The sequence below is a fragment of the Mchenga conophoros genome, linkage group LG5 (genome assembly GCF_057382185.1).
Source record: "Mchenga conophoros isolate Kocher_MC1m ecotype Shallow Benthic linkage group LG5, M_conophoros_male_GT1.1, whole genome shotgun sequence".
Taxonomy (NCBI): Eukaryota; Metazoa; Chordata; class Actinopteri; order Cichliformes; family Cichlidae; genus Mchenga; species Mchenga conophoros.
In genome coordinates, this window is record NC_140530.1 from 17,684,650 (window position 1) to 17,697,973 (window position 13,324).

At 40.5% G+C, this 13,324-nt stretch overlaps 1 protein-coding gene across 1 annotated transcript; it reads left to right on the forward strand.

Moving 5' to 3' along the window:
- The first annotated feature begins 846 nt into the window (after positions 1–846).
- Positions 847–9,374, forward strand: pmela (premelanosome protein a). Its single transcript, XM_085273756.1, has 14 exons — positions 847–1,271; positions 1,464–1,585; positions 1,700–1,935; positions 3,092–3,187; positions 3,272–3,418; positions 3,612–3,746; positions 5,104–5,265; positions 5,375–5,659; positions 5,742–6,452; positions 6,553–6,714; positions 7,022–7,124; positions 7,513–7,718; positions 7,813–7,903; positions 8,792–9,374. The coding sequence occupies exons 3-14, from the start codon at positions 1,881–1,883 to the stop codon at positions 8,940–8,942; spliced, it is 2,304 nt and encodes a 767-aa protein (XP_085129882.1). The 5' UTR covers positions 847–1,271; positions 1,464–1,585; positions 1,700–1,880; the 3' UTR covers positions 8,943–9,374.
- The last annotated feature ends 3,950 nt before the right edge of the window (positions 9,375–13,324 follow it).

The window sequence follows — 13,324 nt, forward strand, 5'->3', positions numbered from 1 at the left end:
TTTCCTCCATTTGTCCACAAAAATTCGGGAGCATCAATATAATGTCCCAGCCTGATCAGAGTCATAACATCAATGATGACAAAACTTTGATACAAAATGTTTATGCTCCCTATTAACCAGTATAAATTTCTCCAACCGAAAAGAGGCTGTTGAGATTTGTAATGATTTAGCATTTTTTAACATATAATTTCTCAATTGCAAACACTTATAAAACTCAGTATTTGACCTAGAATACTGGGACTTCAGGGATTCAAAGGATTTAAACTCACCATGTTTAAAGAGGTCATAAAACCTCTTTACACCTACTTCATGCCATCCCACAAAACTCGATCCTTTGTTTTGCGGCAGAAGGTCTGGATTATTTATAAGCGTTGACAAAATATTAAACGGAAGACTACTGCTAAAAAGTGTTCTCAGTTTTCCCCACGTCCACATAGCATTATATATCAGTGGGTTATGCTTTATTACGTGAGGTAAGTCATTAAGGCGTTTCCCTGGAAAGTTAACAGGCGAGGATGGTTTACATAATACTTCCTCAATATTTAGCCATGGCAGATCAGAATGTTCATGTATCCAGGAAGAGAGAATCCTCGCTTGTATTGAGAGAACGTAATTTCCTGTTTGGCACTCCCCACCCGCCCAGATCTTTCGGTAACTGTTGTGTCTCCAATTTAATTTTGGGTTTTCTTCCTGCCCAAATGAAATCCACCATAGCCTTATTAATTACTTTAATATCTTCTGATTTCAAAATTGCAAACAACATGCCTGTGAGATATTAGTTTCTATCTTTTAACTGTGGGAGGAAACCACTGCATCACTTCAACAGCTCAAGTGGCCACAACACACAGATCCAAACAAATCAGCAGCAGCTGAGCAGCCCAGTCTCCATACAAGAGTCTTCCTGGAAATGATCACAGGCAAAGCTGAACTTATAATTTGGTGTACTTAACAGCATTTTCACACAACAGCTCCCAGTGTTGGAGCTAGGTATTACAGTAAGATGTCCTTCAGAATGAACTTTTAATGTTTGACTTATTTTTGCTGAGAAAATTATTATTTCCAGAATAACGCCATTTCTGCCAAAGTATTTGCGATCCTCTGCTGCATGAAACTCTGCACCGTCTGAGATCTGAGCTTGGGTGTGTCATCTATGCTGCATATTCTCTGAGCTGCAGCAGCCCGAGGTGAACACCGGGATACAGAGGAAATAAAAGGATGCTATTGATCTGCAGTCCACACACTCATCTTGTGATGCCCATACCCACATAACTGTAAGGTCATATGTCAAACACAGACATGCATCGAGCTTTGCACACAGCTCTCCACACTCCATCCTGAAACAAGTATTGCAAACATTTGTATTTACAATGTCCAGACAGGATCCATTGATTTTTCCAGTATGCACTTATTAAGGATGTGAATTATTAACATGCACTTTATCCACAAATATGTTCTCTGTACAGTTTCTTGAGTTCTGGAGATTTCAGACACTAACAAGCAGAATCTGAAAAAAGGCTGATGAAATATGGCTAACATGAAGTTCTCCAATGACAACAGTTCAAAGGAAATAAACCAGCTAGCTCAGGTAAGATTTAAAATGTAATAATACAACTTTATCAATAGCAAAAGTTATGAATAAAAGTCACAGTTTTGCCAAATACAACTGAAGCTAATAAAACTCAACTTACTCTTCCTAAAGAGGGGGAGGTGCCAATTTGCAGAGTGATGTCAGAGGGTAGAAGAAACTTTATGGTAATTGAGGTCCAGGCCCTTCTTAAAGAGGGTAAGGAGACTTTTGTTAAGTCTCTGGGAGTTGAGTTGGGGATCAGGACTGCAGGGCGAGGATCAGGGCTCAGAGAGGAGAGAAAACCAAACACACGATGAAAACTTTGGTGCTGCTTGTTTTAGCATTTGCTACTACAATATCGGCAACCAGTGAGTATACATCCAAAATTACAGACAAGAACGAACACCAAATTGTTGTTTAATGTGTGTTTTATAACTCTTTCTTCTAAAGGTATACCTCTGAACAAGAAAAAAGTAACTTCGTTGATATTTACTCTTAGAAAAGATCATATAAGGAGATAAAAAGGGTAATGGCTTTTAAAAGCACCTTTTTAATGTTGTTGTTTTTTTTAGCCTGCAGGATTATACTGATTTCATTGCCCACTTTTATGAAAGAGAAAAATAGGAAAACTACAAATAAATTAAAAAAATATTATTCACCTGATGGGATAAAAAATACAGTATTTGGGGAGCTAAATATGAATTCGTGTTAAGACAGGGTGATTTGCTATGTGTGATGCATGAACTTTGTACCAGCAGAGGCAAAGTGATTACTCTGGATTACTGTGACTGAAGTAAATCAACGCATTTCTTCATGCCCACCGATTACAAGCTTGTTTAAGCTTAGCTTTTCTTTGGATAGCTATTTAACGCTTGTTTCATGCCAGCACACTCTCCACTCTGTTAAAAGGAGGTGCCCGAAACACATTTTCACAGTCCAATTTCATACCATTACACTATGTTTTATGCCAATTTTGATTAATGACTTTAGACTTCTAGAATTTCAAAGGTGATTTATAAAGTCTAAAATGGTATTTTTATCTTCTAAGTTCTGAAAATCATTAATCATGTCACAGTGGGTATATTTTAGGCTTTGATATTTAAAAAAGATATCAGAGTGTCTTTTTCATATTCACTAACACATCACTATCTGGGAGAAAAGGGCAGTGAGTCAGTGTCTGGGAGCCCTCATTCCTCTCACTGGGATTACTGATGTTGCTGCTCAGCTGATAGTCACATGAAAGGGATTGAGGGGGATTGCAGGTCCTGTGACTCACACTGCCAAGAACCCTGACACCCCTCCACCTTAACAATACCAAGAAACATGAGCAGACTGCACCTTATCTTGACAAATATACACATACTTAGAATTATGTCTACAATGTAAAAGTTTAACTTGATTACAATGTTGAGCTGAATGTGTATCTGCATTTAATGGGCATAATTAAAGTTGTGGGAGCTGGCAGAATAACACTTGGTGCATGGTGCTATTTTTTTTCTAAAGAGTTTCAATGAATTCTTACAGGGCAGAGAAGTCACTTCACTCGTTATCGATCATGGAACTCCCGCATGTACCCGGTGTGGAGTGATGGAGACCCAAGATTCAGAAACTGCTGGTTGGGTGAGCTCACTGATTTTTCTTTTCATTAAAGAAAAAAAAACTAAGATCATAAGATGCTAACTCACAAGACATGTTATTTTTCAGGTGGTAACGTAACCTTCGCTCTCAAGAATGATGCCCCCACCCTGACTGGAGCAAAAGCAGGCTTCACTATTAATCTGAATTTCCCACCAAACCAGACGGTGCTCCCAGGAGGAGAGGTGGTCTGGGCAAATAACTGCACCGTCGATGGTAGGAAACCTTCTTACCAAGGGGGGTTTAAAGTAGAGGCATTAGCCAGTACCAGAGATGTAATATTAGCAACTTAACTTTTGCAGAACCAATTTTGTAGTTTTTTCAATAGTTAAACTAAAGTCTTATAGTTGTAATGTACCAGATATGTCTTCCTGCTGCATGTTTGATTAATGGTTACTGTCTGTGTCAGGTAAACAGTATGAGGAGGGTCAGGCTGTGTATCCAGACCGGGACACTGATTGGACTGGAGTTTTCCCCGATGGCACACCTTTCAACAGGAGCCAGAACGGGAAGCCCCACTATGTGTTTGTGTGGAAAACATGGGGTAAGTTACAACTACACAGCCTCTGCAAAAGACTGAATGAACTGGCCGGGCTACCAACTCTGACAGAGGGGCACAGGGATCAACCAAATACGCACAGTAGACTCATAAGGAGATGTAGCCACAGCTATAAAAGTGCATAAATATACTTCTTAGGTCCTCGGGTGCCAGAGCGCTTCAGTGAATTCATCACACAGTTGAACTGTTGAGTGTAAGCGTGGAGTAACGTCAACGCATTGACTCGTTTTGGAAATTTTGAGTACGGTCATGCTTGAAGTTTCAAAGAAACATAAGGGGTGCATCCCAAAGTCTGACCTCCATCCATCTGCTCAGTGTCCTCCTTGCACTGCAATAACTTATAGCAATATGTTTTGGGTTTTTTTTTTGCTAACTTAACTTACAGTCGAAGTCTATCAGCAGAACTCTGCTGAGGGGGCACAGGGACTTTATCAGACCCCCGAGGCCCGTCCATAATGACGAGGCTGCAGTATCCCAGAATCTTTATTATCTTTTTTTTCTGATTAGCAAAACTTGGGAGAAAAATTTAATAAACAAAAAAGTGGCATAATGTGATTCCATATGGTTAGAGTAAGAACAGATGCAGCAACTTTTACTATGAAAACAGAAAGTTTTAAGCAATTTTCAAGAAACTGTGTCATGGTTCCTGGGTTGATGAACCAGTGTTTGGGGTTTCGCTGGTTTATGAAGTGATTTATGTTCTAGTACTATACTGTTTCATCCTAGCTTTTTTCAGTCGGCTTGCTCCAACTTTACATTTTTACTTTTAGTTATATCTGCCATTTGCCAGTGAGTTGACGTCTGTCTGCAGAGTCCTACATTTGAGTCCTCTCTCTGCCTGCTACACAACCATTGCATGATTTCACAACTCCATACACGGAACTGTGTATGGAGTTGTGAAACCATATTCAGTCATATACCTCATATAATACCTGCTTGTTTGAGCTACTTAAATGTTTGTTGTGCTTAACTTTATTTTTTAACTGTTGTAAACAAAGATTTTCACAACTTTGGGATGAAGGTGATGGCTAGAAAGTATAAATGATTACTAATAGATGTAAAAAATTAAATCTTCACTGTATGGGACTATTCTTTATCTCATCTGTATCAGTCAGGTCATGAAAAATAAGTTGCTTAAATGTTTTCATTAAAACAAAATTGATGTTGTGATATTAACACTATTTGAAACAAGAGATATTTCGGACCAAGTGCTTCCCATTTTTCCATGTTCATCATGTGCAGATTATGTGGCGAGCATCACCTCGACCCCACCCTGTATGTCAGGCTTCACTGATTATTGTGCTACTGTCCTCTAAATCACCCTAATGTGACTGTGTTTTAGGGCGTTACTGGCAGGTGGCAGATGGACCGTCCTCTTCACTCACCATTGGTACAGACAACATTCCCCTGGGCTCCTACAACATGGAAGTCGTCATCTATCACTGCCGTGGCAGAAACAGGTTTATCCCCCTCGGATATGCCTCTACAGTCTTCACCATCACAGGTGACCACTGAAACAGTCTCTAAGCTCCGATTTGAGGGAAATGATCCTGTATTTCTTTCTTTTCAGAGCTCTCATCATGACAGCTCTTTGTTTTTTGCTCCGTCATTAGACCAGGTTCCATTTACCATATCTCTGGCCCAAATCAATGATGTAAATCAGAACGACCAGAACTTCATCCAGAACCAGGCTATTGGCTTCACCGTCAACATCCACGATCCCAGCCAGTACCTTAACAATGCAGAGATCAGCTTCACTTGGGACTTTGGTGACAACAGTGGAACTCTGATCTCCAGGGAGCACATGGTCACACACACATACATTGAAGCTGGGACCTTTAGGCCTCAGGTGGTTCTGATGGCGAGCATCCCCAATAACTGTGGAAACCCCACTGCTGGTGAGATCTCAAAACTCATCAGTCTACTCTTTACCTTCTACATGTATGCTGTTTCGCTCAGTAGCTTTGTGCTTTCTTTCAGCCGGTCCTGTTGATGCCTCTGCTGCCCCAGCAGTAGTTGTTATGGCCTCCAGCCAGGCAGCTGTCCCTGCTGTCACAGTTGAAGGAGGAGATACAATAGCTGTGGATGTTGTCGCCACAGACGCCACTCCAGTGGCTGCTTCTGTGCAGCCCGCAGACGCAAACACAGACGATGGAGAAGCGGCTGCTGATGCCGACACAGAGGTCGTGGTAGTTGCCTCGGTGGCCCCTGCAGCAATAGATACAGCCGTTGTTGCCGCCAACACTGCTGCTCCTGCCGCAGAGGTAGAGCAGGAGGCAGCTGATGCAGAGGTGCCTGCTGCCACCGTTGCACCAGGAGCCGAAGAGCCAGCAGATGCTGATACGGCTGCTGCAGATGATACTGCAGGGGTTACAGTTGCCACTGAAGATGTAGCTGTGATTGATGCTGCTGCTGCCTCAGTTGCCCCTGTTGCAGAAGGAGAAGTCGAGGTGGCTGACATCATCACTGTTGCTCCCATCACAGACGGAGCTACAGAGGAAGAAGCTGCAGATGGTGTTGAAGCTGTAGAGGCTACTGCTGCTGCAGAAGTTGCGCTAGCTGAAACACAAGCCCCTGCTGATAATGTTGTTGCGCCTGCTGCCACTGAACCCACAGCTGTAGAAGAAGCTGTAGTTAATGCAGAAGTGGAAGCAGTAGAAACTGAGAATGAAGTTGCAGCTACTGCAGCAGGTGAGCACATACTGTAAATTCAAACACCCATAAAGAAAGGAAACAATTCCTCTTCTACCAGAACTGTTAACACAATCCTCTGTTTTTTTTCCACGAGCAGTTGAAGACGAGGCTGCGCCAGCCGAAGGTGAAGTTCAGACTGAAATGGAAGCAGATCCAGCTCAGGTTGCCCTCGTTGTGGCTAAACGACAAGCACCAGAGCTGACAGCTGACTGTATGGTCTACCGCTACGGCTCCCTCGCTACATCTGTCGATGTTGTTCGTAAGTCACAACAGTCTTCTTCTTTAGCCTGCACCCTTTACAGTGGGTCCCTATCCTTAGCGTCCTCCTTTGTCATACTAACACTCTGCTTGTCCTCCATCACTATATCCATGATCCTCCTCTTTGGTCTTCCTCTTTTCCTTCTGCCTGGTAGCCTCATATTCCACACCTTTTTCCCAGTATGTCCACTTTCCCTCCTCTGCACATGTCCAGATATATATACTATAATATACAGGACACTAATGCTTTAACAGAAAGAGTTTTAGTAATATTAAAATCTCTCTTTCATCCTGTTTCAAACCTGCAGAGGGTATCGAAAGTGTCGAGATTGTACAAGTGGCCAACGTTGTGTCACTGGAGACGGCGTTGGATCAAAATGCTGTGGACGTCACTATTTCCTGTCAGGGAAGGTGAGTAAAACATTCATCAAGACTCTGCACAAGCTAAATCAATAGAAGTTTAGTTTAGTCTGGAGTTTTAAACACTATCTCTATTCACACTGCACTCAATCCAAAAACATTCAGTGAGGTAAGTTTCTAATCATTGTGACTTCTCATTAAAACTTGAGACACATGCGATCCAAACACCTGTCGAACTCGAACCGACCACTTTAATGAATCAATGTACAAATTTACAGACAACAACATTATAGTATCAACACAGTCCAACAAACATAAACTATCATAATATACTGTTATGTGTTATTTTTTTTGTTTATCTACATCGAGTTAATACATCAAGTCATCTTTTTTTTCCTTGAAACAACATCTCTGCATCCTCAATCTCTCCTTCCTGTAGTCTGCCAAGTGAGGTCTGCACTGTTATCTCTGACGCTGACTGTATCACGCCGGTGCAAACCATCTGTAATGCAGCCTCACCCTCTCCAGACTGTCAGATGATCCTTCGTCAGTTCTTCAATGACTCTGGAGTATTCTGCCTTAATGTCTCTCTGACTAATGATGTCAGTCTTGCCATGGCAAGTGCAAGAGTCAGTGTGTCAGTAGGTGAGTAAAAGGAAAAACAACAACCAGAAACTAAAATGAGCTAATTTACAGAGGTTTTTTTCTCATTTCTTCTCATTACATGCTTCATTTTCAGCCTCCGGTGGTTCACCAGCTGGAACTGCTGCTACGGTGCTCGGTGTTATGGTTCTCGCCTGTGTCGTCTGCTGTATTGGTTTGATGTACAGGTAAACTTAGGAAACATTCTTACAGTCAACAATTCTTTGCATGTTACGCAGGAATCATAGATCAATGTGCATGCAATGACCACGCATTCCTAATTTAAAAAGCCACGTCAAGCTGACCAGGAAAACTGAATATTCATATTACATTTTAAATATTGCATAAACAGTTATAGGTGGAGTAAAGGGCCAAGGATAGATTCCTTTGGAACATCACAAGTGGCTGCTTATTGCATTATAAATCATATATTACGACATCCAGTATAAATTTTACCTTCATCAGTGGAATCATACAATAAGTTACAGTTTCTCTTTGCAAGAATTAGATAAGAAAACTGATTCGACCCACTTTAGGCCTCTGTCTCCTACATTAAGTGTCTTAGCCAGCCTGGTGTGTTAGCTGAGTTTGACACAAAGACTGAGAGCAGCCCACAGGCATTATAAAACCAGAAAAATGAAACCACAGCAGGTTTAAGCTTAAGTGCCTTAAACCTGCATTCTCTCTGAAGGCCACCAGATGGCGATAGCTGTGGTTACACAAAGACTTCCAGTCCTATAGAAGTCTATGGGAAAACAGTTTCCTGTTCTGACCTCTGCAAACACTTTCTTGCCAAGTTTATGGGCTTCTTTGCTCATGCCATATTTAATAAAATTATTATCTGTAATTGTAAATCTTAGTTACACTATGTTCCAAAAACGAGGAATATCTGTCTGGTTTACAAGTTGTTAGCCAATTAGCAATCAGTTTAACAGTCAGACCCACCACCTGTTTTGTTTTGGAGGGGGTAAACCAAGTTAGCGACAGTGTAAAAAGACAGTTGTCAGCTTGCTCCTGATTGATGTTGATTTTGATTGTCTAAGTGATATTGCTGTAAGTGCAATTTTTCTAAACAGGCGTATCAAGCAGTACCAGCCACTGAGAGAAGACCGTGCTAATAATGGAGGCATCTCTGCAGTAACATCAGTGCCTTTGCTCTTGTGGAACTTGCTGAGTAGACAGTCACCAGGAGAGAGCCGTCCACTGCTTCAGGGAAGGATTGTGTGAATACTGTCGTTAATAAATTCACTCAACATCAACAATATTTGCTAACATATCGCCTATAAACAGAATACTGTCTGTACTGTCTCTGACACTGTAACTCCCTGCCATTAAACCAGAACCAATGAGGTGAAAAGAAGCCCCATGTACAAGATATGTAGGAACCAGGAGTACCTGTGGAACTGTAAAAGTGTGTTTAAGGTGTTCAAGCATTTGAAGTGGAAACTGATATTTATTTTGATCCATAATATTTGTATTAATTGGACCTGATAGTTTAGAGAAGTCATAACATATTCTCTTATTTGTGGCCTGCATATACTAAACCTATTGGAAAATCAATACTAGCACATTTCCATTCAATGTCTTTACAATATAAATGAGAAAAAATGTATAACTGAACATCATTTGATACCCTGAAACTAATAAAATGGAACTTTATCACCATTGTTTGTTTGCCTGATTTTTTTCAGTCATTCTGAAACTGATGCTTGATGCTTTTAGATTGTTTATACCCACTTTTGACCTTACCATCTGAATAATGAGCAGAATTTGGGACTCGGACCAAATACGGTTTTTCTAATCTTCTATTATCTAATTTTATTAAGTCCTTGAGAATTATAACTTCAGTTTCCTGTCCTTGGCTGACAGCAGTGGCACCCGTCTGATCTTCTGGCGCTGATTTGATATTTTGTGTATTCACAGATGCTCTTCTGTATATCTTGGTTGTAATTAGGTTACTATTGTGGTTCAAAACAGCATAGCCATTCTCCTCTGACCTCTGACATCAACAAGGCATTTTCACCCAGAGACCTGCCGCTCACTGGATATTTTTCTTTTTCAGACCAGATGGCTGTGTTGAAAATCCAAGTAGATCAGCAGTTTCTGAAATACTCAGACACCTGGTACCAACAACCAGGCCAAGTTCAAAGTCACTTAAATCAACTTTCTTCCTCATCCAGGTGCTCAGTTTGAACTTTACAGGTCATTTGCTTGACCATGTCTACATGGCAAAGTGCACTGAGTTGCTACCACATGACTGAATGATATTTGCAGTAAAAAGCAGCTGAACAGGTGTGTTGTGGCAGGTGAGTTTACAAAATTCAAGTGATAACATTAATCTGTAGGTCAGGAAAGCTACAGTGACGATAGCTCAAGAGCTGGAATACGTGCTGCATGTGTAAAGATAAGAAGCTTCTTAAATTTGCAGATCTACAATCCACACAATTAAAAAAACATCCTGTTAAGCTTGAAAGAAAAAGCCCTGATTGAAAATGGTACTCGCATGTAAAGTACCTGGAACAATGCAAAATCAACTCAAAGTATTTTCCCCAACACCAAACAGCAGTTTTCTTAAGTAGAAACTAATACATGGCACTCAAAAATCTATGACAAAATACGCAGGATGCCTTGTTTGGACTACAACATTATGAAATGTGTGGTCAGGAAGTACTGTGGTTGTAATAACGCTGTAGCTGAGTGCACTGAAAAAATTATTACTATCAATATCATTCTCCACTGGAGTAAAATGATTTACTATAACACAGCAGGCTACACTCAGGCACCGAAGGAACAAAGCAAGGGTGATAGTAAGGTTCATGTATGACACGCTGCAGTAAAGGAGAAAAGGCTGACGTCATGGCTGCAATCTTCAATGGAAGAGGCTTTATATAGAAGAAAGACATGGCGTGAAAGGGAAGCCAAGGGGAAGAGTTAATATGCATATGCAGCATGTGCATATGTGCACTGCTCCACATGTCCTTTAACTGTCTCACTTAAATTGCATAAACAAGATTCCAAATGAATATCCTTCCTACAGCTTGCTCACGACTGTGCTGCTCCATTACACTAATGACCAAATGCAGCCATTAATCATGCTCAGCCATTAACATGTCTCCTGGTCACATGTTCTCAGTCCTGTTCAATCACTCCCATTCATTCCTGACATGCTACTCAGCCAAGACACGACCCAATAGCCCTTCTGGGAGGCCATTGTTTTTCACTGATGATATATATCGCAGCCCTCACAGCATTGTAGCTGTTACTACAATCTCACCACTTGTCCCAAAGCAAGATACATTTGGTGCTGTCACCCAGCTCCACTGAAAGATTCAGGAGGTCCAATATCATTTTTTCTTTGTTAGATTAATGGCCTCAAACTTTTATTCCGGACAGTGAAACCAGAGATGAGTCAGTGAGGTGACGCCACCCAGGCAGCCAAACGGCTCTGATTAATTTAACACACTCTTTATTGCTCACCACTCCCTAGCAACAGATCTAGAAATGGATGTAGTTTCCTTCATCCATCCTCAGCACAGCAAAATCTTCTACAAGAAGGACATGATGATAAGCACTGCTGCAGCCCACCACATCCAGCAGTTTAATGGGAAATATTAATGGAAAATATTTTTCACACTGTTTTGCATTCATAACAACATGTTCAGCATCCATTATGTTATCCTAAACAACACAGTATTACAACATCTTATTTTATTCAGAACTGCTTGAACCTTTTCTAATGCTTTTTTGTACCTTTTAACAGTCCAAACATTCATGCCTGCTTTAAAGTTACAGTGTGTGAAATTGAACCACTAGATGTCAGTAGACTGCAGATTGCAGTCAACTGAATTCTATATTTTTGGAAGAGGCTGCAAAACATTGTGAAAGGAGTCAGTGTAGTTCACTTCCATGTGATGACAGTAATAGTGAAGTGAGTTGTTTAGGATGTGCGTAAAGTTTCTGTCATTAAGCGCTACTTTTCCTGCTGTTAACTTGTTAATGTTAGCCATTGTTAGCTAAACTTTCTATGAAGTAGAGCTAACATTGTTGGACTTAGCAAATAAATTCTCACATAATATCAAAATGTAATCATACTGTATTTAGAATTGAGCAATCAGGGACACTCGACCCAAACACTGGCTGGCATAACATTAACAGATTAATGTTTCCAGAAACCAACACCTGTTCCTATGTATTTTTAATGGATCGGTTCATAAGAATGCATCACTCCGATCAACGTATATGTATGAGTACAACAACAACTTTCTGTTTAATAACCTAAAAAACGAACTAAACCTTTAACTACTGACTAACCAGTTGTGAAGGCATTTGATATTATCAGATTCTTCACACAACTACATTTTTCACTTCTTAAACCTACACATGTATCTCGATTTGTATGAAAGTTCTTCACATTTTGATTTTTGCCACCCTGAAACTTCCAAAAGTGTTACCATATTTGATTTGGGACATTTCTAAGTCAGATATTGCTTGTAACACGACCACTCTGAGGGAGAATGAGCTCAACAGAATCATCCAGAAATTCTGACTTTTTCCTGTGCAAAATATAAAAGTTAAAAGTGAAATTAAAATGACAAAATGACAAAAAAAATGCGTATTTGTAAATGTTTCTATAAGTTAGGTTTTTATGCTGTAGTGCTCTGTGCTGCTATCACTGATCACTGCTGTTCAACTTTGATCTGATATCTAATCCCAGACCACACCCAATACATGAACTCCCTTCACCCCGATAATGAAATCTCAGCACAGTATATTTACTCCCTATTTTTCCACATGAGTGTGATATCTGCTTTCATTTGAAACACGATGCACACACTGAGTTCAGCAGGTTGAAATGGGAAAAGATATTCTATCCTGACAGTGTCAAAGAAGAAGCATTGAGGGCATGCCCCCTCGGGAATACTCAGAGAACCAGAAGGATCAATGCTAATGGCAGCATCTGGCTGGTGGTTAGTATTATTGATACAGTCACCCTCAAAAATCACTGACTATGATGTTTTTTTAAATGTGGGCATAAGTGCATGTGCCTCACATAAACACAGTTAAAGCTAGTGTAAAAATGCAGGTAGTCTCAGGATGGATAAGAAACTTTGACAGAAGCCATTCTGGCTGGTTGGAGCAGAATCTGGAAACAATAGAAAGTGAGATGAGCTCTGTGCAAATAGGGGGAGGGAAAGAAGAAAGCATTACTGATCATACAGCAGGTTGATTAGATTACAGAGCCAAGGATAACAGGCCATTTGTTACACAGAGAGCCAGGCCTCGGCAGTAGCTGCAGATCTGAAGTGCAGAGCAAAACTGAGTGCGTTTGTGTGAGTGTGAATGAAAGATGTAAAAAAAAAGAGATTAGACTAATTACACTACAGGGTGCTGCAGATGATCCTTCAGGAAGAGGAAACCCAAATTTAAATCTAATCAGAAAATACTGAGTTTGAATAAAGGCTGTTGACTTATTTGTAATGGCGTGTGGGTATATGTGTTAGAAGGAGGAAATAACATGATAGACTGTGTCACATGTGTGTTGTAACATATGTAATCACTTGAATGGCTATGATTCTATCAGAGGTATTGAGCATCACCGGAGACACAAA

Coding starts and splice junctions, on each gene's coding strand:
- pmela (XM_085273756.1), top strand. CDS start 1,881: ATGAAAACTTTGGTGCTGCTTGTTTTAGCATTTGCTACTACAATATCG. Junction 3,747..5,103: donor GTTTGTGTGGAAAACATGGG/GTAAGTTACAAC, acceptor ACTGTGTTTTAG/GGCGTTACTGGCAGGTGGCA. Junction 6,715..7,021: donor TACATCTGTCGATGTTGTTC/GTAAGTCACAAC, acceptor TCAAACCTGCAG/AGGGTATCGAAAGTGTCGAG.